At 40.2% G+C, this 23899-nt stretch overlaps 1 protein-coding gene across 2 annotated transcripts in view; it reads left to right on the forward strand.

Annotated features, from left to right (window-relative positions):
* Nucleotides 1-23899, forward strand: part of ZNF106 (zinc finger protein 106) — a 67855-nt gene that overhangs the window by 12395 nt on the left and 31561 nt on the right. The window contains exons 1-7 of one of the 2 annotated variants that reach the window (XM_089521882.1): nucleotides 5293-5389; nucleotides 6731-6816; nucleotides 12780-12841; nucleotides 16254-16448; nucleotides 18815-20944; nucleotides 21796-22414; nucleotides 23511-23580. In XM_089521882.1, coding sequence (XP_089378008.1) covers nucleotides 6763-6816; nucleotides 12780-12841; nucleotides 16254-16448; nucleotides 18815-20944; nucleotides 21796-22414; nucleotides 23511-23580 — 3130 coding nt within the window. In that variant the 5' untranslated portion in view covers nucleotides 5293-5389; nucleotides 6731-6762. Of the gene's footprint in view, nucleotides 1-5292; nucleotides 5390-6730; nucleotides 6817-12779; nucleotides 12842-16253; nucleotides 16449-18814; nucleotides 20945-21795; nucleotides 22415-23510; nucleotides 23581-23899 lie in introns of those variants that run through there. The other variant, XM_089521880.1, reaches the window with a different exon arrangement.

Raw genomic sequence — 23899 nt, forward strand, 5'->3', positions numbered from 1 at the left:
GATGTGGCCCGCCAGCCGCAGGTTGCCTACCCCTGGTCTAGATCAAGAGAAGTAATAGTGCCACTGTATTCTGCTTTGTTCAGGCCCCACCTGGAATATTGTGTCCAGTTCTGGGCACCACAATTAAAAAAGGACATTGAGAAACTGGAGCATGTCCAAAGGAGGGCCACCAGAATGGTGAAGGGTCTGGAAACCATGCCCTACGAGGAACGACTTAGGGAGCTGGGGATGTTTAGCCTGGAGAAAAGAAGATTAAGAGGTGATATGATAGACCTGTTTAAATATTTGAAGGGGTGTCACATTGAGGAGGGAGCAAGCTTGTTTTCTGCTGCTCCAGAGAACAGGACCCGGAACAATGGATGCAAGCTACAGGAAAAGAGATTCCACCTGAACATTAGGAGGAACTTCCTGACAGTAAGGGCTGTTCGACAGTGGAACAAACTCCCTCAGACTGTAGTGGTGTCTCTGTCCTGGACTGCAGCCAGCACACACAGACACACGCCGATAAGAAAGGCAACAACAACAACAACAACAACAATTTATTGAGTAGCCCAAGGGCTGTTTCAAAATGCTAGTAACATAATAAAAAAACAGTATCACACAACTATATATAAAATGTAAATGTAGTGCACTAAGTGCAATAAATCTCCATACAATATAAATACATATGCATAACCTAAGCGTGCACCAGGACCAGGACATGCACTACTTGTATACAGCTTATATATATCTTACCTGGCAGGGGAGACACCATGATCACGATAAGAAAGGCAATTAACTATGAAGCTAGAAGTAGTCCACAAACCTTACAGGGGGAGAGTGAACAAGCAAACCAAAAGCCAAGCCGAAGTCAGGATAACGCAGGTCACAATAGTCAGTCCAGTCCAGGGTCAGGTCAGCCGGAAGGTAGCAATAGTCCAGTCCGTTCAGGAGTCAAGGCAACAAAGAGTCAAGATATAGGGATCCAGTGCAGGCAGCAGTCACACCAAAGAATCATGCAATAAACTCTGGCCCTGAGTTGGTGTCTCTCTGCTCATTAAGTAAGGGAAACTCTCCCCCATGCCACCTGAGGCTGATTTGCTAATTGCTTCTCAGCAATTCTCTGGGATTTGCGCCTGCCAGCACTTTCAGCCCTGCGTTGTCTATAAGAGAGAACCTTCAAGCCTGGTTCTTCCCCAGAGTCACCACTAGGCTTCTGTACCACCAGAGGAATCCCACCAGTACTAGCACCTGGCTGAGCCTCCTCCTCTGGGGCTGGGAGATTAGGGCTGGATTCTGGCAGAGCAGGGTTAGCACCTGGTGTAGCCTCAATTACCTCTTGCTCTGGAGGAGCCCCATCCTCCTCCTCATCCTCCGAGACCTGCTCTTGGCTGGCCATGACAGTCTCCTTCTTTGGAGGTCTTTAAGCAGAGGCTGGATGGCCATCTGTCGGGAATGCTTTGATTTGGATTTCCTGCATGGCAGGGGGTTGGACTGGAAGGCCCTTGTGGTCTCTTCCAACTCTACGATTCTATGATTCTAAGTGCATTTGGGACTTACTGTATATACTCAGGTATACGTTGAGAAATTTAATCAAAGAATAGACCCAAAAGACTTGGACTGACTTATTCACAGGTCAGTGTAAGTACAGTGGGTCCTTGTTATCCACTGGTGTTTGGTTCAGTGACCCGCCACGGATACCAAAATACATGGATGCTCAAGTCTCATTAAATACAGTGACATACTAAAATGGTATCCCTTGTATGAAATGGCAAAATCAAGGTTTGCTTATTGGAATTTATATATTTTTGGAATATTTTCAAACCATGGATGGTTGAACCCATAGATAAAAAATCTATAGATATGGAGGGCTGACTGTACTGTACCTTAATTCTTATTTTTAAAAGAAAGGAACCATCTCTTTCTTTGCGTGGAAAATGGCAAGAGCTTAGTCTGTCCTGGGAGAACTAAAAGAAGCACTGCCTACCTCTACTATCGCTGCTGCTTCTGGCCTCTTTGAATACCTCGGCAGGCAAATGGCACTAGTGGCGGCTCTTTGGCACTTTCCTTTAAAGGAGTACTGAGAGAGCAGACATGTGCATTTTCTTAACCATGCCAACACCTGGTCACCCACACACATCTCATGGCCACTATTTACCATAGTTTCCTCCTCATTCAGCCAGTTTTTAGGGTGAGCACAAACAGTTATGCCTACCGGAATTTTGTTAAGTGTGTTGGCATCATTTTCCCTTACTTTATCCTTTTAAAAAATGACATGCCCTTAAGATTTACCCTCAGCTTGTCCACGAGTCATATGCAAATCCCATCATTTTGGCCTCCAAACCTGCTCTCAACTTGTACATGAGATCAATATATATGTGCATATATACAGTACATTTTTGATTGCCTGCCACTTATTTTTACATACTGTACTTTTTGGCGTATAAGACTACTTTTTAACCCAGGAAAATCTTCTCAAAAGTCGGAGGTCGTCTTATATGCCGGGTGTCATCTTATACGGCAGGTGCTGAAACTTCCGAGCCGGACTGGAGAATCTGCAGTCGCCGCATATGTAACTGAAGGGCAGAGCAAGCTGCAGGTGTCCAGGAAGCCCGGGGTATGGAAAAAAGAGCCGTCTTTGCAATACCGCTCTGATAGTCTTGGAGACAGGGAGGGCTGGGCAGGCAGGGAGAGCTGACCAATCCAAACAGGCTTTGTATACAACAAGTTTTCCTACTAAGTACCTGCATGTCATAAGCATTTGAATTAAAATTACCATATTGAAATCAAATCTGATGGTTTTTTTTAATTTTTATTTGGTTTGCGTTGGAAGAGGGGTAGTCTTATACGGCGAATATATCATAAATTCTATATTTTAACTGGAAAAGTTGGGGGTCGTCTTATACGCCCAGTCGTCTTATACGCCGGTACTTGATGGTTTCACATGAACCACTTTGAAGCAATAGTTCTCAGTCTTTAGTTTGCAAGATGTTTTGGACTTCACTTGTCTGAAGCCCTTACCATTCTGAAAACTGAAGTCCAAAGCTTCTGGACAGCCAAAAGTTTAGAACAACTGTTTTATAAACTAGCAGGTGATAAACTGTGCTGTATTTTAAATTGTTGTAGTGGTAATTTTGCTAGGGAAATGGATGATTTCTCCTCTACATTCTATCATGTAGTGTCACTTTGAAACCATTTTCTATAAAATAAGGGATAGTAGATTATTTGAACATTCTTGACTTCTGCCTTTATCGGCTAGATGATGGGAACAGATCCTAAAACAATAATTCAGGATGTTCTTTGTTCTATGTCAAGCATTTGAATCTGTTCTTAGGAAGCTTAGACCACTTGGCTGGCACACCATTCTGCTTGCTTTATTTTTCATTTTCAGTATTTAAAAAGTCCTTCTTAAATATTATTTGTTTCAACTTCTTATTAGTCGTATTTCAACTTCACAGCAAATAAATGTTGTCATGTTATTGTGTGCCTTGAAGCTGTTTCCAACCTATGGCAACCAAAGGGGACCCTATCATAGGGTTTTCTGGGGTGGAGTGTGTATTTCGCACAATGTCATCCTGTGGATTTCCATGTCTGAGCAGGGAATCAAATCCTGATCTCCAGAATCTAATGCTCAAAACACTACACCATGCTGGCTCTCCATAAATAAATGTACTCTATCCTTAAAAACTCCTATAGCCTCAGCTCATCTTCCACACTCTTTCTGTCTTTTTTTGGTAAATAGACTTAAACAGAAGTACTTGCTTCCCAGCTTTTTAAATTCACAATTGGTTTCTTAGGTTTAAGTTAATAATACTAAATGTTGAAAATATTCTCTCTGTGCCTGCTTAGGATGCTGCTGCTGTTGAAGGGCAACTTACCTGTTGAAGGAACTCTGGTTCCAAGTATTTAGCTAATGAGTTCCACCATTTCAGGGATATGATTTTGTTAATAGCATCATGAATAAGCATGTACTGCTTAAATGTTCCATTCCAGCCCTGAATGTATTATGGCTGATATAACCGAGAAAGGATGCTGAAGTGCTCAGGTCATGGGAAAAGCATCTTCTTCAGAGGTTAAGCATTTAAGTCTTTTTCTGAGTTTGAAAATATTAACGCAAGTATCAAGTGGAATTAGTATTTGTTCAGTTTGTTTCTTTATTGACTGCGGTTTATCTGTCTGTTCATATATTTTTCTTCTCCAGTACTTCTCCAAGTTCCTTCTGCATTTCAGCAGGACAGCAATAATCCCTCTGAAGTTTTTCCTAGGTAACGGATAAAGACTTCAACATACTGACCAGATCTTCTGCATTCCTCTCCAATCCAGTGTTAGATATTTTGAATGAGACAGTTTCACATATTTCATTGCCTCTGTCTTCCCAGTTTTTAATGACAGTTTTTAAAAATGAGAATAGTCCAGTTGTTAATGTATTCAGATCATTCAGCCACATAATTCCAATGAACAATTCAGGGTGAGGTTTAGTTTGGATCCTCTTGCTCTCTTCAGTGACGCTTAAGCAAAAGTTATCTCAAGAACTTGTTCTTTAATTTCTGAAGGACTTTTTAAATCTTTGGAAAGAGGTGCATTAAATAAACACTACTGCCGTATATTACTAAGCAACTTTCTTTTACTGTATATACTCGACTATAAGTCAACCTCATGTATAAGTCGAGGACAGATTTCGGGAGGAAAATTATGGTTTTTGATATGATCCTTGGATAAGTCAAGGGTAAAACTTAAGAGACTTGCAACAAAGGATCTAAATGATGAAGGAAAACAGTGCCAAAGAACCTACAAAATTATGGGAGGCATAACTGTTTTGGCTCACACTAAAGGCTGGATGAAAGAGAGAGTAGAGGGAGGTCAGTGCTTCCAGGACAGATTGCATGCTTGCCGTTCACCAGGGAATGGTTTTCTTTTTAATAAGAGTTATAGTATTTATGTCGAGCCATGGATAAGTCGACCTAGGTTTTTAGGGTCAATTTTTTGACTAAAATTTCTAGACCTATACATGACTATATACAGTATATGTTTTCCTATGTGTTCCTCTCATTTTCAATATGCACATATGGCACATACAGTCACATCTTCTGTTTTTACATGAGCTCACGTGACTGAATTGGAGCCCTGGTGGCGCAGTAGTTAAATGCCCATACTGCAGCCACTCACTCAAAACCACAAGGTTGCAAGTTCAGGACCAGCAAAAGGGCCCAAGCCTGACTCAGGCTTGTATCCTTCCGAGATCGCTAAAATGAGTACCCAGATTGTTGGGGGCAAATTAGCTTACAGTTGTAAACCACTTAGACACTGCTTAGGCGGTATGAAGCGGTATATAAATGAAGCTTGTTTGTAGGCTTGTTATGTACATTCTTTCCCCCATCAAAGCTCCCACTGGCAATAGTCTATCTTCTAGGTCAGTAGTTCTCAAAATTACTCTTGAGACCCCCTTTACTTCTACATGTGGATGTCACTCACTGCTTGATATATGAATACAAATATTTTGTTTGTTTAGTGTGTGTCTTGTCCCAAGAACCAAGGCAGTGACAGGATGGATGGGGAAAGAACTGGCAGCTTTGAATGGGCTCCACATGAGGCCATGATCAAGCAAGCTTCCCTGCTCTCTTCCTCTTCCCCCTCAGGCACAGGAGGCTGGTCCAAGCACCCTCCTCACCATTCTCTTTTCTTCCAGGACAGAAAAAAATTAGGAGGTTGGAGGAGGGGAGAGAGGGCCTCCAAGTCTTGCCCGACAATCCCAGCAACTGCCCTACTGAGAACCACTCTTCTAGGTTCTTATCACTGTTTATGAAGTTATTTTCCTGAGTTAATGTGCTGTTGTGTGCCTTCAAATGGACTCTGATGTCTGGCAACCCTATCATAGAGGTGTTCTTGGTAAGATTTATTAAGAGGAGGCTTTTCTCTTAGGCTGAGGGGCTGAGTAGACAGGCCAGGATAGCATAGACAAAACCCATGCTATCCTCATCCGAGTTCTAACCCAGGTTAGTCCCCAGGTTGGGAGACTACTGTAGATGTGTGTGCCTACCTACAACAGGCAAGTAAACAACAGCTGCCTTCAGACATCCTCATTGAGCGTGCATGAATAGCAAAACAGAGAGAAAAGGGGAAAGTAGATAAATTTGCCTCACTAGCTAATCCTAGCATATTAAAGAAGTAGATCTGGAAGTTAGGCCACCAAAAAGGAAATCATAACAAAAGGGGAGCAGAAGAAAAATGTACCTCTGGTGCATTTTTGTAGAAGCTTTCAAGCGGTCCCTAGAAGATTCACAATAGTTTTGTTTATCTGTGTAAGGCTTGTTTGACAAGGTTGTTTCATTTAACATGCATGTATTCTTTTGAGGGGAAAAAGTTGATGAAACATTGAACTTTTTGTGATGCAGAACCTATCAATATTCTTTTTGTGTTATTTCTGCCTCTGGTACCAAATTTTCTGTTAAAGAAGTAATGCTTGGGAACACGTCTACTTTGTTAGCCAAGGTATACCTGTATTATCCTATTCTGATAGAATGCTGTGAATAATAATCATTGGCACTTACCAATATTTAGTTACTGCTTGATCAAAGGAATATAGAAATTAGTTTGCTATGAAAAGTGTTTTATAGCAAAACTAAATATATGAATGAAAAAAGGGATTTATCTTGTGTTACTATACAATTATAATAATGCTTTAATTGTATATATTTAGCATATAGGAAAACTAAAAAACTGATGACAAATTAAATTTTCTTTCTACTTTCAGGGGTGAGATAAGATCTTTTTGGTGTGTTCACTATGGTCCGTGAACGAAAATGTATATTATGCCACATCATATACAGCTCAAAAAAGGTAAACAAAAATTTCAGCACCATAACTAAGAAATGCTCTCCTCTGAAACATTTTTTTATTTCTAATGAAGATGTTCTGCCTTTTCAGAATGTTCATGGTAGCTTAAAGCAAATTAAAACAGCCTGGTACATAATAATATTACTAGAATCTTAATAATAATTCAGCAGTCATCAGGAAGACTATAACGCGAAAGAGAGCCAAAGGCTTGCTGAAACAAAAAGGTGTTCACATAATAACCAAAGACAGCAGAGAAGGAATGAAATGCGTCTCCTGTGGCAAGGAATTGCACGTCTTGGGTCATGCTCAGTGTAAGCCCTTTTTCATGCTGTACTTCATTCACATGGTGACACAAAGACCACTCCTGCTGATCACTATAAATGAGCAGAATCATGTAGGTGGAGATGATTCTGTCAGATTAGCATAATTTATTCTCAAAACAATCACCTTCAGAAAATAACAAGAATGAAATGGTGGAAGTATAGAGTGCTCTTTGGATTCCTGCAGCCAGCCATGCCTACCTTCAAAATAGTGGAAGGATCCAATTCCTGTAACCAGACATCCCTTCTGCCCCTCCCTGTATAGTTTTCTGTAGGGAGATCTCTTAAGCTGTTTCTTTTCTAATGGAACAAAATTTACCTCTGTTTGAGTAGTGAGTTTGGTTTCTCACATCTCTGCTATACAGGTTGAGTCACCCTTATCTGGAAATCCGAAATCTGAAATACTCTGAAATCTAAAACTTTTTCATGAGTGGCTGAGAGAGTAACACCTTTGCTTTCTAATCATTCAGTGTACACCAGGGGTAGGCAACCTGCGGCCCGCGGGCCGGATGTGGCCCGGCGAGGCCTTGGGACCGGCCCCAGCCCGGTCCTGCTGCTGATTGCCACCGGGACCTTTGGGGGCAATTGTCTATAGAAGCCTCAGAAACATGCATTTATATTAACATTTTTTTTAAAATCAGCAAATTTTTTCACGTGTCCTCCATTTTTTAAAAAAAAGTGTCTTCCATTTGAAAATTTTGTCCTACATTTGTCCTGGTTTATTTATATATTTAATTTTTTAAAAAATTTATTTAATTATTTGTTTTTTGGCTTCGGCCCCCCAGTTGTCTGAAGGACAGCAACCCGGCCCCCGGCTCAAAAAGATTGCCTACCCCTGGTGTACACAAACTTTGTTTCATGCACAAAATTATTAAAAATATTGTATAAAAGTACCTTCAGGTATGTGTAAAAAGTATGAATGAAATCTAAATAAATTTTATGTTTAGACTTGTGTCCCATCTCCAAGATGTCTCATTAAATATATGCAAATGCTCAAAAATAGGGGGGGGGGGGGAAGAGGAAAAGAAAGAGGAAAAGATAATCCAAAACACTTCTGGTTCCACACATTTCGGATAAAGGAGACTCAGCCTATATTATTTATTTATTTATTTATTTATTTATTTATGTATTGCCCGCCTCTCCCTTCCGGGATCTAGGCGGGTAACAACAGTCCAATAAAACAGATATATGGACAATAATAAAATTTCCCTAATCCTCATAACCCTCCCTCCTTCTGCTAAAATTTCACATAAACATCAAGATACAATACAGTATCCCTAGTACAGTGTACTTAGTTACAAATTTTGTAACTAAGGATCGACGCAGGTCGAATTATTCTAAGAGACCATCAGGAGAGGCGGTGAAAGAGTGAATGGATCAATTTGGTTAATTCAACTGGAGGTTAGTTTGGAAAGGCCTGCCGGAAGAGATCTGTCTTTATTGCCTTTTAAATGCCTCCCAAGATGCAATATGGCGGATCTCTTCCAGCAGGTCATTCCATATTTTAGGAGCGGCAGCTGAAAAGGTCCTCTGGAAAGTCACCACCAGCCTGGTTTTCTTTGGCTGGAGTAGGTTCCTCCCAGTGAACCTGAGTGCGCGGGAAGGATCGTATGGGAGGAGGTGTTCCCTCAAGTATGCTGGACCCAAGCCATGTAGGGCTTTATAACCAACACCTTGTGCTGAGCCTGGAAGCTAATAGGCAGCCAATGAAGAGATTGAAATATAGGTGTAATAGGGTCGAATTTAGCTTTATCTATGACAAACCTGGCTGCCATATTCTGAATCAGTTGCAGCTTCCAAACGTGGCACAAGGGTTGCCCCATGTAGAGTGCATTACAGAAATCAAGACTAGAGGTTACCAGTGAATGTACAATTGTTTCTAGATCCCTCTGCTCCAGGTAGGGTCGCAGCTGGTGTAGCAGCCGAAGCTGATAACAGGCACTCCTAGCCGTCGCATCAACCTGGGAAGACAGCTGAAGTGACGAATCCAGAAGTATCACCAAACTGCGGACACAGTCCTTTAGGGGAAGTGTGACCCCGTCCAGGACTGGTGGACAGATCTCCATACCCGGTGCAGGGTTTCCTATAGCGAGTATCTCCGTTTTATTTGGATTCAACTTAAGTCTATTTTCCCTTATCCAATCCATTACTGACCTCAGTCATGTAGAGGGGAGATTCCTTCCTTGGTCACTGAAGCAGTCAGAGACATAGAGAAACAAATTTGGGTGTCATCAGCATATTGATAAAACCCTGCCCCATGTCTCTGGATGATCTCACCCAGCGGCTTCATGTAAATGTTAACCAGCATTGGGGACAGAATTGTGCCTGAGGGATGCCCAACTTGATCTCCCTATTGGACGAATAACTGTCCCCAAGCAACACTATCTGGAATCTGCCCAAGAGGTAGGACTGGAACCACTGCAACTCAGAGCTGCCAATTCCTAACTCCCTCAGGCATTCCAGAAAGATACCATGGTCGATGGTATCAAAGGCCACTGAGAGGTCCAAGAGCACCAGCAGGGTCACACTTCCCCTGTCGATGCCCAGACGGAGATCATCGACCAAGGAAGTCTCCACTCCATATCCTGACCTTAAAGCCACTTTGAAATGGATCAAGATCCAAGACTGCTTGGAGTTGGTTTGCAACTGTCCTCTCGATCACCTTGCCCAAAAACGGAAGAAGAGAAACTGGCTGGTAGTTGGATCTCTCCAGGGGATCAAGGGAAGGGTTCTTGAGTAGAGGTTTAACCACAGCCAGTTTTAAGCTGGCTGGAAAATATCCTTCCTTGAAGGAGGTGTTGATTATTGATCTTAATAAACTCAAAGTTGCCTCACCTCCCTGGATAGCTAGCCAGGATGGGCAGCGATCAAGAGGGCAAGTGGTCTTTTTAACCTTTCCAAGCAGCTTGTCTACGTCCTCAGTACTCAGAATGAAATTGATCCAATAAAACCTCATTAATGGAGCCACTGGACACCTCTCTTTTTGTTTCTGTACTAATAGTGGCTTCTAAGTCGGCCCTTATCAGAGAGCTTTTATCTGTGTAGGTTGTAACAAAGGATTCAGGGTGGAAGGAGTCTGACTTAGCTTCCTTACCACTCTGAAAAGCTCTGCTGGACAAGACTTCACTGACACAATAGATGCAGAATAGAAAGACTTCTTTGCTGCATCTATTGCCACTCCACAGGCTTTAAAAAAAGCCCTATGACATGTCTTTTCGGATAAACACCGAGTCTTTCACCAGCGGCGCTCTAGTCGTTGTCCAGCCCGTTTCATCCTTCTAAGATCTTCAGTATACCAAGGATTTCTATTAGAAGTAGGCTGGAAAGGACGCTCAGGAGCGATAGTGTCTATAGCCTTAATAAGATGGTTGTTCCAGCTGGATGCCAAGGCTTTGACAGAATCACTGCTGCTACCACCCATTAAACCCTCTAAGGCTTTCTGGAACCCAGTAGGTTATATCAGCCTCCGAGGGCGGACCATTCTAATAGGTCCACCACCCCAGGGGGGCCTTGGAGAGTGGCCTTGTCCAACCTTGACAGGAAATGGTCCGTCCATGACAGAGCAGAGGTAGAAATGACCTCCGCCCATGGATAGTCCTGTTCCAAACAAAAAAACGCATCGAAGGTATGACCTGCGCACTACGTAGGCCCAGAGACAATGTTGAAGACTTAATTTGTGCCCTATGTAAATTTCAGAAGTGTGATACCAATGATATTATAATATGCTTTTTAACATAGTTTAGATAGAGAATTTGCATTACCCAGTTAATCTTAACATTGCATTTTTGACTGATATGAAGTCCATTTAATGTGACTGTACTGATAGACTGCACTGATAGGGGACGTGTGGCTCAAGCAGTTAAGACACTGACTCTGTTGATTGCAAGGTCAGCAAGTTGGCAGTTCGAGGCCCAAGTGCTGCATGCCGGGGTGAACTCCCGTCACTAGCCCCAGCTTCTGCCAACCTAGGAGCTCAAATGCATGTAAATGCAAGTAGATAAATAGGTACCACTTCTGTGGGAAGGAAAACAGTGTTCTGTGCAATCATGCTGGCCACTTGACTCACAGAGTAGTCTTTGACAATGTGGGCACCATCCCATACAGTCAGACATGACTTGACAACCTTGTCAAAGGGGAATACCATTACTTTTACCTACTTATAAATGGAGTATAATTATATTTCATTATATAAGTGAATGAAACTTGGAGGGAAAGAGGGGAAATGACCTAGATGTACTTGTAAAGCAAATTAAAAGGTAAAGGTGGATGGAAATATACACATCTTTTAGGATCCATTCATAGGGTGGAGAAGACAATGCCATGGTAAGCACACTGGTTTTGTCTGATTTCAGAAACTGTGCAGGGTTGATTAATATTTGGATGGGAGGCCACCAGGTAATACTGGGGATCTTTAGTAGGACTATGAAAGAATTCAGTCTGAAACCCCGTGGAGCTGCTACAAGTCCAAACTGACCATGCTGGGCAAAATGGATTGATGGTCAGTTTCAGTATAAAGCAGTTTCCTATGTTTCTGTATTCCTGTTTATGACAATTGCCTTATCTAAGAATTGAAATCATAGGAGAGGTGGTATATTGCATTTACATAAAAATGTAGTTCATACAGTTCATTTGCATTCAGCACAGAATACATATAGTGTTTATTTTACACAGCACAAATCTATCATTCTTTTCTTAGCTCATATGTATTTAAAAACTTTGCATATCTATTCTTTTATACTACATTTCCCACAAAAATGTCTTGACATTATAATGGGAAGAATCACTGGTGAATGATAGAAAAACACTGGAAAAGAGGACAACAAAGAACTCATTTATTAGAATAGCTCCACTGGCTACTGCTCCGTTCCCAGGCACAATTCAAAGTATTGCTTATGACTATTGGGTAGTATATGGCTTGGGTCCTGATTGGACTGTATTCTCCACTGTGAACTTGCCTGAGTTCAGAAGTTCAGGGTAAGCCTTTTTCTTGATCCTGTCACCTTCACAATAATGTCTCTTAAGACATAGAAAAGGACCTTCTTGGTGATTGCGCCCAGGCTTTGGAATGCCTTCCTGAAGGAGTCTTGAAATGCTCCTGCTTTGTTTTCCATTGTTGAGTAAAAACTTTTCTATTCTGATTGCAAGGGCTTTTGTGCTCTGTTAATTTTTATCTTTTTAATGTTTTTTTTAAAAAATCTACAGGTAAATTAATCACATTTAATAATTTTGGTAGATTTTTACTTATGTCTTACCACATTTTTTGTATTTGTTTTAATTTTAGTAAGTCACTCTGAGTCCCAGTTTTGGGAGGATATATTTGAATTAATTATCATTGTAATAACAGGGGATAGTCCATCTGGCGCTAGATGGAATGGGCACATAGATGAAAATGGGTAAACAATTTGTTGTTATGTGCTTTCAAATCAGCTCCAACTCTGTCATAGGTTTACTTGGCAAGATTTATTCAGAAGAGCCATTGCTACCTTCTAAAGGTGAAAGAGTGTGACTTGCCACCCAGCTGACTTCCGTGGTTGAATAGAGGTTTGAACTCTGGTCTCCCAGAGTTCAGCACCACAGTGGCTCTTTAACTATGCAATATACTCTGCTTTCTATCTGTTGATGTCTGACTACTTTTACTGTTTATAGGAGATGGATGAACACATGAGAAGTATGCTTCATCACAGAGAACTTGAAAATCTCAAAGGAAGGTATGCATATATGAGTATTTTCTGCTGGAATTTGATGCAGTGTCTTCAGATACAGTTCTCTTTCTTGTGGGGAGCAACATGTTGGTCACATGAGCACCTTGGGCCATTTTTGTGCAGACCCCTTTAAAGAGTTTCTGTTTCTATTTCAGATTTCATTATTCACTATTTATTTGTGAGCTGCCTTGGGTCTCTTTTTGGGAGAAAGTTAGCATAAAAATGAAATAAACATTCCAAAATAGTGTGATTTCACAGGGAAGTAGTACACTGGGAGTCCATACTTTGTTTTCCAGAAAAAGTATGCTTCCAGTTGGCTTTTGGGAACCCACTGCTACAGAGAAAGGCAATATTTTCTCTTCATCCCTGTCTGAATCTGGAGGAAGCATTTTTGTTCACTCTTAAAAATGAATCAAACTGCAGGTTGACCTTGTACTTGGCAATGAAAATCCATCTGTTCCATTGCTAAACAGCTGAACAGGGCAGGGCTGCTCTGACTCCAGAACGTCATCAACATTAACTTTAGCAATGTAATTTGAGCCTGCTTGTTTCAGCTAATTTTTAGAATAATAATTCTAAACAACTTTTTAGGACATCAGAGTGGGAATCAACTTTTGTTTGTTGCAGTTGCTGGGTTACTGCCCATTTAGGTGCTAAATGTATTTCATGCAGTAGCATCAGTAAGGTTCTTAATTTAGTTTTTATGTTCAGATTTCTCCTGTGTTCTTCTTCAATTGCTTTTCTCATGATTAACATTCAGATTTGGGCAGGTGCAGATATGCCCCCAATTAGTGCTTACAGTTGTAGGTCATTGGAAGGGCCTGACTTTAACATTGTGCATGCAGAACGTGGCTGTAGGCTCTACCTTTTCCTCCACTTGAAGCTCTCTTCATCTAAATCCAGAAGCATTTAACTCCTTGTGAAGTTATTGGATATCTGTGTGACTTCTATGAAAGTAGATTTCCCTGCTCTCATATGTGCAGTGAAGAGATCTGAGAAGCGTGCTGTGCTATACTAAGAAGACTTTCTGTACAAGGAGTGAGGTGGATAGTGTGCCATCTTCTACACTTGTGCTGCTAATCTGTTGACAGTGTTAGCTAATGTAATCTTCTCTAGTATCAAATGCCATAAAACATTTTATAAAAATGCCTGCTGCTTAATATTAAATGTGAAGTTGTGGGGGTCAAAATGTCCTTATGGCTGATTTTTGGAGTCAGCAGGAGTGGAGAATTTCATATTTGATCTAAATCATGCATTTGAAAGATACAGCATATCTGAATTATTTGATGTGCCATAAACCCACAAGTTTAACATTCTGGCTGGAATTCAGTTTTATTTTCAGTGCAATGGCCTGAGTATGCTAATTGTGTGGAGGGGTGTTATTTTTTTTAAAGGTTTTAATAGCAGATTCAAATGACTACTAGAAATTACACATGGGGGTCCCTTCTGTTTCACAGTTGGTTGCCGGCTACACAATGCTGCTGTCTTGTACAAGTCCAAGCCCTCCTTGGACTGGCAAAGTTGTACTGTTCCTTAGATCCAAGTCTTTGTATTTATGTAAGACTTATCAGAAGGTACACAGCTCATCAATTTGAAAACCCTTTAAAGAGGTTTATTGCTTCATTTAACAATCAGTTGGTCTCCCTTTGTGAAGTACTTTATGCAAAAACATTGTAGTCTGATGTCTTGTGAGTGGGTGAAGAATCTCCTCCCCCCCCCCAGGTTTGTCCTTCATACTTTCAAAAATTGCAGAGGTGGAAGAAAATTCCTATGCCTCCATTTCCTTTGAGGGAAATTCTTTACAGAATAGTGAAGATGGTTGTGACCCAGGAGATTGGCGTTTCTGTCACTTCATTAAAAACTATTTTAGCCAAGTAGTTTCACAGCTGTGTTGAAACCTACATTGTTCATATATGATGCTATGAAGCTTTTTTTAAAGGAAAATGCCTTAAAAACTATATTTGTTTTTCCTTGAACAGATAATGAAAGGCTTTAAAATGTCTCTTCTGCAAATAGCAATGGAAAATTGGAGTGCATTGTCAATATTTCTGACAGTGTAGGCTGAGTAAGGATTATTTCTGGACAAAACACATGTGTCTTGAGCAGAGTTTCAGTAATTAATCCTGTAATGTCAAAAATCAGAGGTGCTAAACACATTCTTTTTTCATCCTTCGCATCTGGGGGCGGAGAAGAGAACATTGAGTCTAAATAGAATTTGCAATATGTCATAAATTTTTCCATGAAGGTCTGTTTTTCCTTTCTGTCTACATATAGCCATTATACCCATTATGACTATATGGAATTAGCCCCTGGAACTGTACTGTATTATCCTGGACCAGTACTAGTCCCTGAGCCATTAGCTGCTGGTCTGTGGAAAGTTTCCAGGAAAGAAAGAAAAAATTAGTCAGTGGGTGGTCCTTGGCACACTGGAAAAAATAATTTCCAGTCTCCCACACCAGATAGCTGAAGAAACACTGGATTCTATATTTCTTGGATGACAAAGAGTTGTAGTTGCAATCAGAAAACACATTAATTTTGCTGCTCATCTTCACTGTTCTCTCAGATGAATAGGTTTTTATTTTTGAGTGTAGGCTGTAGTCCTTCTATCCTCTCCTTTAAACTTGTAATTCTGGAAACAAAATGTACAGGCGTGTGGAGGATTTTTGTGGGTTTTTTTAGCAGCTTTAACTGAAATCAGAGTACAACCACTTGTCTGGCACAGTTGTTGGCTTCCTCCAACTGAAATAATTTTGTGTGTTTAGACTAATCCTTGCCAAGCAGAGAGTGGACTTAACTTGCCCTTTCTGAACCAAATAAAGTAGAGTGAACTGGAGACTCCCTCCCTTCATTTGCTGTCCTGTGGAGTCTTTGAATTCCAGGCTAGTGTGCCAGCTGTCCCAGTTTAGGTTTCACTGTTTGCGATTGGATGCAGAAGCATTCCCTTACCACCCCTGGGCAGCCTTTCATTGGGGGAAAGAAGAGAGAGAGTTTATATTTCGAATCTGTCACTGGATTTTCCCAGTGCAGCTGGCACCATGGAGGTGCTTCAGAGCAGCCTCTGCTAGCTCTGCAAGCCCTCCACTCTGCCTCCCACCTCCTCCACTATGTTTCCTCTGACAAGGTTTTGAGTACAACAATCCAAGAAGAATTTCCACTGACACTGATTATTCCCAAGTCTTTTACCTCTTGATTGTTGGAAAAAAATCCAAAATTTACCAAGAAATCATCAAGATTGACTAACAATTACAAAGGAGAGAGCTTATAAATCTGCAAGTATTTTAAAAAATACAGTGCAGATTACTAGACCTTGTCTATGAGACCTGAGATTTACATATTCGGAGGAAACTTGATTAAGATCAGCCTAATTTGCCATGCCTGTGGGAAAGATTGAATGTCCACCTTCTCCATCTTTCCCCAGGGACAGCAGTCATGAGTGCCAGGTGTGTAGGGTGACAGTGGTGGGCTTGTCAGCATATGCTAAGCACATCTCCAGCCAGCTGCACAAAGACAACGTTGAAGCCCATGATGCTGAGGAAGGGACAGAAGAGGCCAATGAAGAATACTTTGACAAGGAACTCATCCAGTTAATCAAACAAAGAAATGAGCAGAACCGGTGAGTGTTTTTACCTTTCATTAGTTACTGCAGTGTGGCATTTTATATGACTGTTTGAATGTTGCCAAGAGTAGACTGTTCCTTTAGTGTGGTCTGCAGTTCCACGAGGCTGCAAGAGTTCTCAGAGCTATATAAGCTACTATTTTTAGTATAGAGCTTTGATAGTTGCCATGTAATGTTTTCCGAGTTGTTAAGTGAATTTTACTGTTGCCTTAGAAAAAAAGCAGTATCAGTCAATGGGTAAGCTTAATAACTTCTACAAAAGGTTGCAAAAGGCACCTGATACAATGCATCATATATATTAATACTGAATGTTTATAGTGAACGTATATTCTTTTAAAATATACTGCATGTTTTCTTCTAAACCTATCTCTTATAAGTCTATTAAAATACTTTTTAAAATATATTGTCATTCATGATGTGCATGCCTGCTTCAGTTATACTCTACTATATCATCATTATCATCACCCAGACTAAATGAATCTAGTGTAAGGGGAGTGCACCACATTTTTGTATTAAGTGTGTGCAGATATCAAAATTATTTAATGGTAACATTGATCCAGGTTTATTTAATGATAAAATAATTAGTAGTAAAGTTATAGGGAATCTGGATCTGTATGCTACTTTGATCCTTATAGTACTGTCAAGTGAACTAGGTACCGTATATGCTTTTAATTTAAATTGATAGAAAGATGTTTTTATTCTGAATTAAATTATTTATGCATCTTCAAGTATAGCTTTAAAATGTCGGCCTTTAAGCTCCTATGTAGTACTCTTTTTTTGTGTTGTTTTTGGTAGTATGTCATTTAAAAAACAGGAGTCTATTTTGCTTTTATTGCATATGTGTAGACTTCCACGGATTCAGTCTTCAGAATTTTCTACATGAGAAGACACTTCTGCATAAGTGCTATCCATTCACATAGCAGGTTCTCTGGATCAAGGCAGATCACTTTTTAAGACAGAAGTGAATCAACCATCCTAATTAGTATTGCTTTATTCACTTCCAGCATAATGAACCTAGATGAAAGAAATTCTAGTATTTTTTTAAAACCAAGTCTTAGAGTCCTTAGAATTTGCTTAAAATCTCCCAGTCGAGTCAAACTTTGCCAAGGATAAAAGGTTTAGCTGAGCATTATATTAGCAGCATGTTTCTCTATGTCCTGATCAGCTGAGGCTAGGGGAAAAAAATCTGCCTGTCCTTGTAACTTTCTTTTCTCCTTGGAAGTTACAATCATCCACAAATTCAGTAACCACTGAAGCCCATTTATGGAACTACTGTAGAGAGTTTGAGTCTTGTCAAAGTTAAAAAGGGATGTGGAACTTGAAACCTCAAGCATACCCATGGTCAGGGGCTGTGAAGATAGATGCCATAGTGTGAAATGTTCCTGCCCTTGTGTCTCCAGCACCCTATAGGGAGAAAGGAAAATAGCTTTCTTGATTTTAACAGGATAATGTAGTTCTGTTATTTAGCCAAATTGGCTATGAAAAAGCAGCATTTTTTCTTGCGACATTGTATGCTAAACCTACTATGTGTTATGTGTATCACTTCTTTCAAAGCATAATTTCAGTTGTAGGTCTGAGGCAGAGGTACTGTATACTGCATCCCTCTTCTTTTACCATTTCCCTGGGGAGTAATTTCAAAAGAGAAAAATACTGTTTGTGTTCTTTAGCAGCGCCAGAATAGGCCTCCACATAGAGATCCCCTCTCTCTTAACCTATCCATTGCTTTCAGGGAAAGTGTTTCAGTAGCCCAGTACATAATTCTTATGTTACTAGTAGCAATTAATCATAGGCCTGTTACAGACAGCCAAAATAAAGCTGCTTTGAGTCACAGTGGAGGTATGGTGTTTCAATGATGCATGCGTCCTAAGAGTCCAGAACCCACACCAAAGCCACGCTCCAGTCCTTAGGGCTGGAGCGTGGCTTTGGTGCAACTTCTGGACTCTTAGGACGCATGCATCATTGAAACACCATACCTCCACTGTGACTCGAAGCAGCTTTATTTTGGCTGTCTGTAACAGGCCATAGTTTCATTTAACAGTTGTCACATATTTATTCTCTTAGTGCCCACTTGATGAGCTGGAGGAAAAAACAGTAGAGGAAGCTGATTAATATCTGAAGCTTCTGGACTCTTACTTTCCATAACTGCAAGGTCAGTTTGGACTGACCTTGCTTTGTAATTCATACTCCAGTCTCTGCTTTCTTTTAAAAAATTGCTTCTTGTCAAGCAGTGACAAGAATGCAAACAAGTTGGCATTATTCACAGAAATTTTACACAGGGCTTAATTATTTGTAGTCTCCTGTTATCCAGAATGAGTGAGAATCGACTTTCTGGACATTAGGTTAAAAAGATTGTGTATTTACAGGGCAGATGAAATGTGCCATGGGAACCATGAAACAGAAAGTGATGACAAGCAATTGCAAAGACGACAAAACGATAGAACCTCTTATCAAGATCAAGATGTATATGATTCATCATCAAGGTACCATCATGAACCATCACAGAGAGACTGGAAGTGGGGAAAAGACAGCTTCTCAAATCCAAGACAAGGCAAATTCACACATTCTGCAAGAAAATTTAATAATACAAACAGGCATCTTCCCAGTCAAAGAGGACGACCTGGATGGCATACAAACAACACTGGGGGACCTTCAATTTGGTATCATAACTATGGGAATTCTGGAGGTGCTTGGCATAAGAATTCTGGAAGAGGAACATCTGGTTGGCATCATGGTGGTAGGGGAAGAAATTCTAACTGGAATTCTGAAGGAAATAATGATTTTTCTAATTGGCAGTCCAAAAATTCAGGAGGAAACTGGAAGCCTGGTCAACAGAGTACAAGTGGATGGAATTTTGGAAGAAACAGAGGTGCAAACAATAACTGCCAGACTGAGACCATGGATGCCACCTGGTTAAAAAGCAAGGGCATGCAAGAGAAATACAACGTAGAAAGATATGTGTGGCACTGGCAGGAGAATGGTTCTGTAGCATCTTATACAAGCCTAGCTAATGAAAATGATGACATGAATTACTTATTAGATTTCACAAGTGATCAGCTACCTTCAGATCAATTATTAAACTTCGTTTCTGAGCAGCCAGATAGCAAGACCTCCAAAACCAATGGAAAGTGCAGCAGCCCTTCCCGAGAAAAGACAAATCGCTGGTCCCCATATCCTTCTCAGAAAGCTGTAGAACAAAATCCACTGTCTGATGAGAAAGATACTAAAACTTCAGAAAAAACAGGTTTTGCCCATATCTCTTCCTCTCAACTGTCTGCAGAATTGGCAGGTCCTAAAACCATCAACTCAAAAAAGAAAAGATGGGAAGAAAGTTACTCAGGTTCTTCAAATAACAAAATGGCAGTCAACAAACGTGTGTCCTGCAAGGGGCTGACAGACTACACTGGTGAGATGAAATCAGACCAGGTTGAAGGCAAAGGCAATAGAATGCCATCCTTAAAGTCACCACTCCTAGCTATTTCTGATATAAAGTCATCATCACAAAAAAGAAGCCCAAAGAATCTCTTGAAACAAGTCCAGCTTTTGTTATCCTCACCTTCTGGAGAATGTCACAGCGAGGTGGACATGCTAACTTTAGAAGCTAACAGTTCCTCATCATCTGGATGTAAGCTAAGCAATGACTGTAGTGACTATAATAATTTAAAGAATATCAAACATTTGTTTAACAACAGTGGAAACTTAACTGAAGAATTAGACAAGACCAAAGCGGAACTACAGTGTAATCATTTTCTCCAAAACTCACTCTCAAGCACTTGTAGAGGTACTCAAACTGACAGGAAAGAAGACTGGAACATTGGGGATCCTGAACATGGTTTAAAGATGGATGAGTCCCATATAGAAGCAGTGGAGAATGAGAGCCACAAAGATGTAACAGGAAACAAAAATACTTCTTCAAATGCTTGTTCATCTTGTGCATGGGCTGATTCAGATCATACTGCAGCCCAAAAAAGTAACTATGTAAGAGAATTGGGGGATGCTGATAAAAAATCTGCTAAATTCCAAATTAATCCTCTTAATTTGCAATCCAGTGGTCAACACAACTTAGATATTGACTTGAAAGCATCACTGGAAGAAGACAGTAATGAAGATACTATTAAATCAAATGATGCTTTTATAGATGAAGGCTATGATGGTCATTCAAATCAAGAACTGCAGAAAGATACAGCAGGGCAGCCCTCAGGTCCTCTGCTTCCTGAACTGAGTAAACTTGGCTTCCCAGCTTCTCTCCAAAGGGACCTAACATGGCGCACCAATTTGAAGAGCAAAACCGGCTCACATCTACCAGAGCCCAACCTCAACAGTGCAAGACGCATTCGAAATGTTAGTGGCCACAAAAAAAGTGAAACTGAGAAGGAATCGGGGCTCAAGCCTACCTTGCGGCAGATTATTAGTGTGTCTCGTAGAAATGTAAACTGGGAACAAGTCATTCAGCAGGTGACAAAGAAGAAACAAGAACTTGGCAAAGGTTTACCAAGGTATGTAGTCCAGCACAGCTCTTGATATTCAGTATATGTAGTTTCAAACACAGCTCTTGATATATAGTATGTAAACATGTGCACATTTATGTATATTGTAAATTTATAGACTCTCCTTGAATATATTTGACCCTTGCTAACCACTAGGATTTGTTTCCATGATCACCCATGGATAAAAAAATCCATTGATGCTCAAGTCCCATTAAATATAATGGCATAGTAATTATATAAATATATAAAATTATGTAATTATACAAAATGGCAAAATCATGGTTTGCTTTTTATAATTTATATACTTTAAAAATATTTTTGAGCTATAGATGATTGAATCCATGGATAAAGAATCTGTGGATATGGAGGGCTGACTGTACAAAACTCTCATGGGCTCATTTTTTGAGATGATGTACAGGGGATTTAAACAGCTGGTTTTTAAATAGTATAGTGTGGGTAAAGATATAGGGTAATAAATGTGGTATAAATGTGGGTAATAGTATCATCTGGATCGGGTATAGAATTAATTATATTTGCAAGCACTATAAGTGTTGCTCCTGTCTCCCTTCTACTCTTTTCAACATAAAATATGCCACCAGTTTACTACTTTTAGAGAAATTATTAATCTATTGATAAGAACCTGCTTGCAGCATTTAACCTCACTTTTCTGAAAATATTGTTTGCGAGTTCTCGCTGTATGAAGAAGACTCTCACTTGATTGATCTTCAATAACTGTGGTTAAAAGATAAAGAACTTGAGTTGAGCTATACATAGAATAAATGTAATAGTGGTTATAGTTGTGTAGCTTGTATTATTGTCTATTTTAGCAGAGTTTTTACTGTTTACTTTTGTGTTTGAAGGTTTGGTATAGAGATGGTTCCCCTCATCCAGAATGAACAGGAAGGTCTTGACTTGGATGAGGAAGCTGACCTGGCTAGTCTGGAAGGATTCCACTGGGAAGGGATATCCATAGGCTCCCCTGGGACTGTGAGGAAACGTAGCCTCTCTGAAAGCAGCGTGGCTATAGATAAGACAGCCTCTGTTTACAGTTTCTTTAGCAACCAAAGCATGACCAAAGAAAATGAGGAAATCAGTTCAGTTGCCAACACTGAGAACATAAGTTCTAGATCCCAGATGCCTGAAGACTCTGTGACCAGTGTGAAACAGGAGTCCACTTCTCTTCCTTCCTCACCATTCATGTCTGATAGGACTGATTTAGGAAGAAGGCTCAGCCTACAGACTCCTCCTGATGTCAGCAGACTCTCAGTATTTACTGCAGGGGAAGCCCAGAGAGGCCCTGATTACAGTACTCAATCACTTGAAAGCCAAGATATGCTGGAGAATCCTGATGAGCGATACTACATGGGTTCAGCCTTTACTGCCTGCAATACTCTAGATGCAGCTACAGACAGCAGCTATACATCAGGCAATGAGCAGAATGATAGCCAGGGAACTGGCAAAAAGAGAAGAGCAACTGGAGTAAGTTGTCCAACTATTGCCAGAAAAACTAATTTTTGTTTGCAACTATGTAAACTGTGTGACGACATCTGTAAAATGGCCAGAAGTGTAGCAATACTTTAACACCTTCTCTATAATCATTCTGGTTCATTGAATAACTTATGTTGTCATCTTCATTTGTGGAGGTTATAATTGTTCATGGCAGCTATTTTGGTCTAAGATATTTAGCTTCTTCACATGTGTTTCATTTTTGTGCTACTTTGGTGCATGAGTGTACTGTTGGTTCTTCATGTGGTGTTAATTTACCAGTTTCAAGAAACAACTACTGCTGCTCACTTAGGGCCCATACAGACAGGCTAAAATAAAGCTGCTTCTGGTCACTTTACAGGTATGCTGTTTAAATGATGCATGCGTCCTAAGAGGCCAGAAGCCACGCCCAAGCCACACTCCAGTCCTAAGGACTGGACCACAGCTTTGGCACAGCTTCTGGCCTCTTAGTATGCATGTATCATTTAAACAGCATACCTCCAAAGTGACCCGAAGCAGCTTTATTTTGGCTTGTCTGTACAGGCCCTTAGTTCTCTATATTATCAAAAGACATAAATTCATGAAATAGATTTTATAATAAGCTTGCATTTTATATTGCTTGTTTTACTGCAATCCTTCCTTGATCAGATCTCAAAGACAAAACTAACACCAATATCCCAGGTGACCTATGGGTCAAAGTGGGATCACTGTAAACACCTTTTTATAAAAAAATTATATCTAATTTATTGTAGGCTGAGTCCATAAATGTTTACACTGGTATAAATGTTAGGCCTACCTTTGACTCAGCATGCATGGGGTTATGGATCAAGAAAGCTGAATGTTTATCCCATTGAAATCAGTGTGGCTTAATTCATGATGAACCTGTCCCATTGATTTCAATGGGATTTGAGTTCATCTAGCAGCACAGATGGAGCCCATACAGAAAAATCTGTATGTCCTGAACACTTATGCCTAAAACTGGCTTGGTAGACAATGGATGCCTTGGAATGGCATTAGATCTGCAGGTTGTGTAGAAAGCATCAGTTCTGTTATTTCAACAAACAAGCAATGTTTGCATTTCACTTTTCAGGAGGGATCCTCGCCTGAGATTCCTAGTCTGGAAAGAAAGAATAAACGAAGGAAGATTAAAGGCAAAAAAGGTGGGTGGGATACATTATTTAACTCTGTGCTGTCTTTCCAACTTAGATTATTTAGGTGAAATTCTACTTATTCCACATATTTGTTTGTGTTTGTGGCACTTCATGATAATGTTAATGAAGATCGAATACTTATTTGCATTTATAGCTTTGTTATGAGCAAACTGATAATGGAAGGTTGAATTTAGGTCTGGTTGTACCATTAAGCAACGTGAGGCAGCTACTGAAAGCAGAAGATGCTCTGAAAAGTAGTGAGTAGTGATGAAATGCTGTAAACTAATTTGCTTTCCTTGGGTACAAGAAGATTGTTCCATCACCATCA

Source organism: Sceloporus occidentalis, unplaced genomic scaffold (genome assembly GCF_023333645.1).
Source record: "Sceloporus occidentalis isolate IW3139 unplaced genomic scaffold, rSceOcc1.0.p SCAF_4, whole genome shotgun sequence".
Lineage (NCBI taxonomy): Eukaryota > Metazoa > Chordata > Lepidosauria > Squamata > Phrynosomatidae > Sceloporus > Sceloporus occidentalis.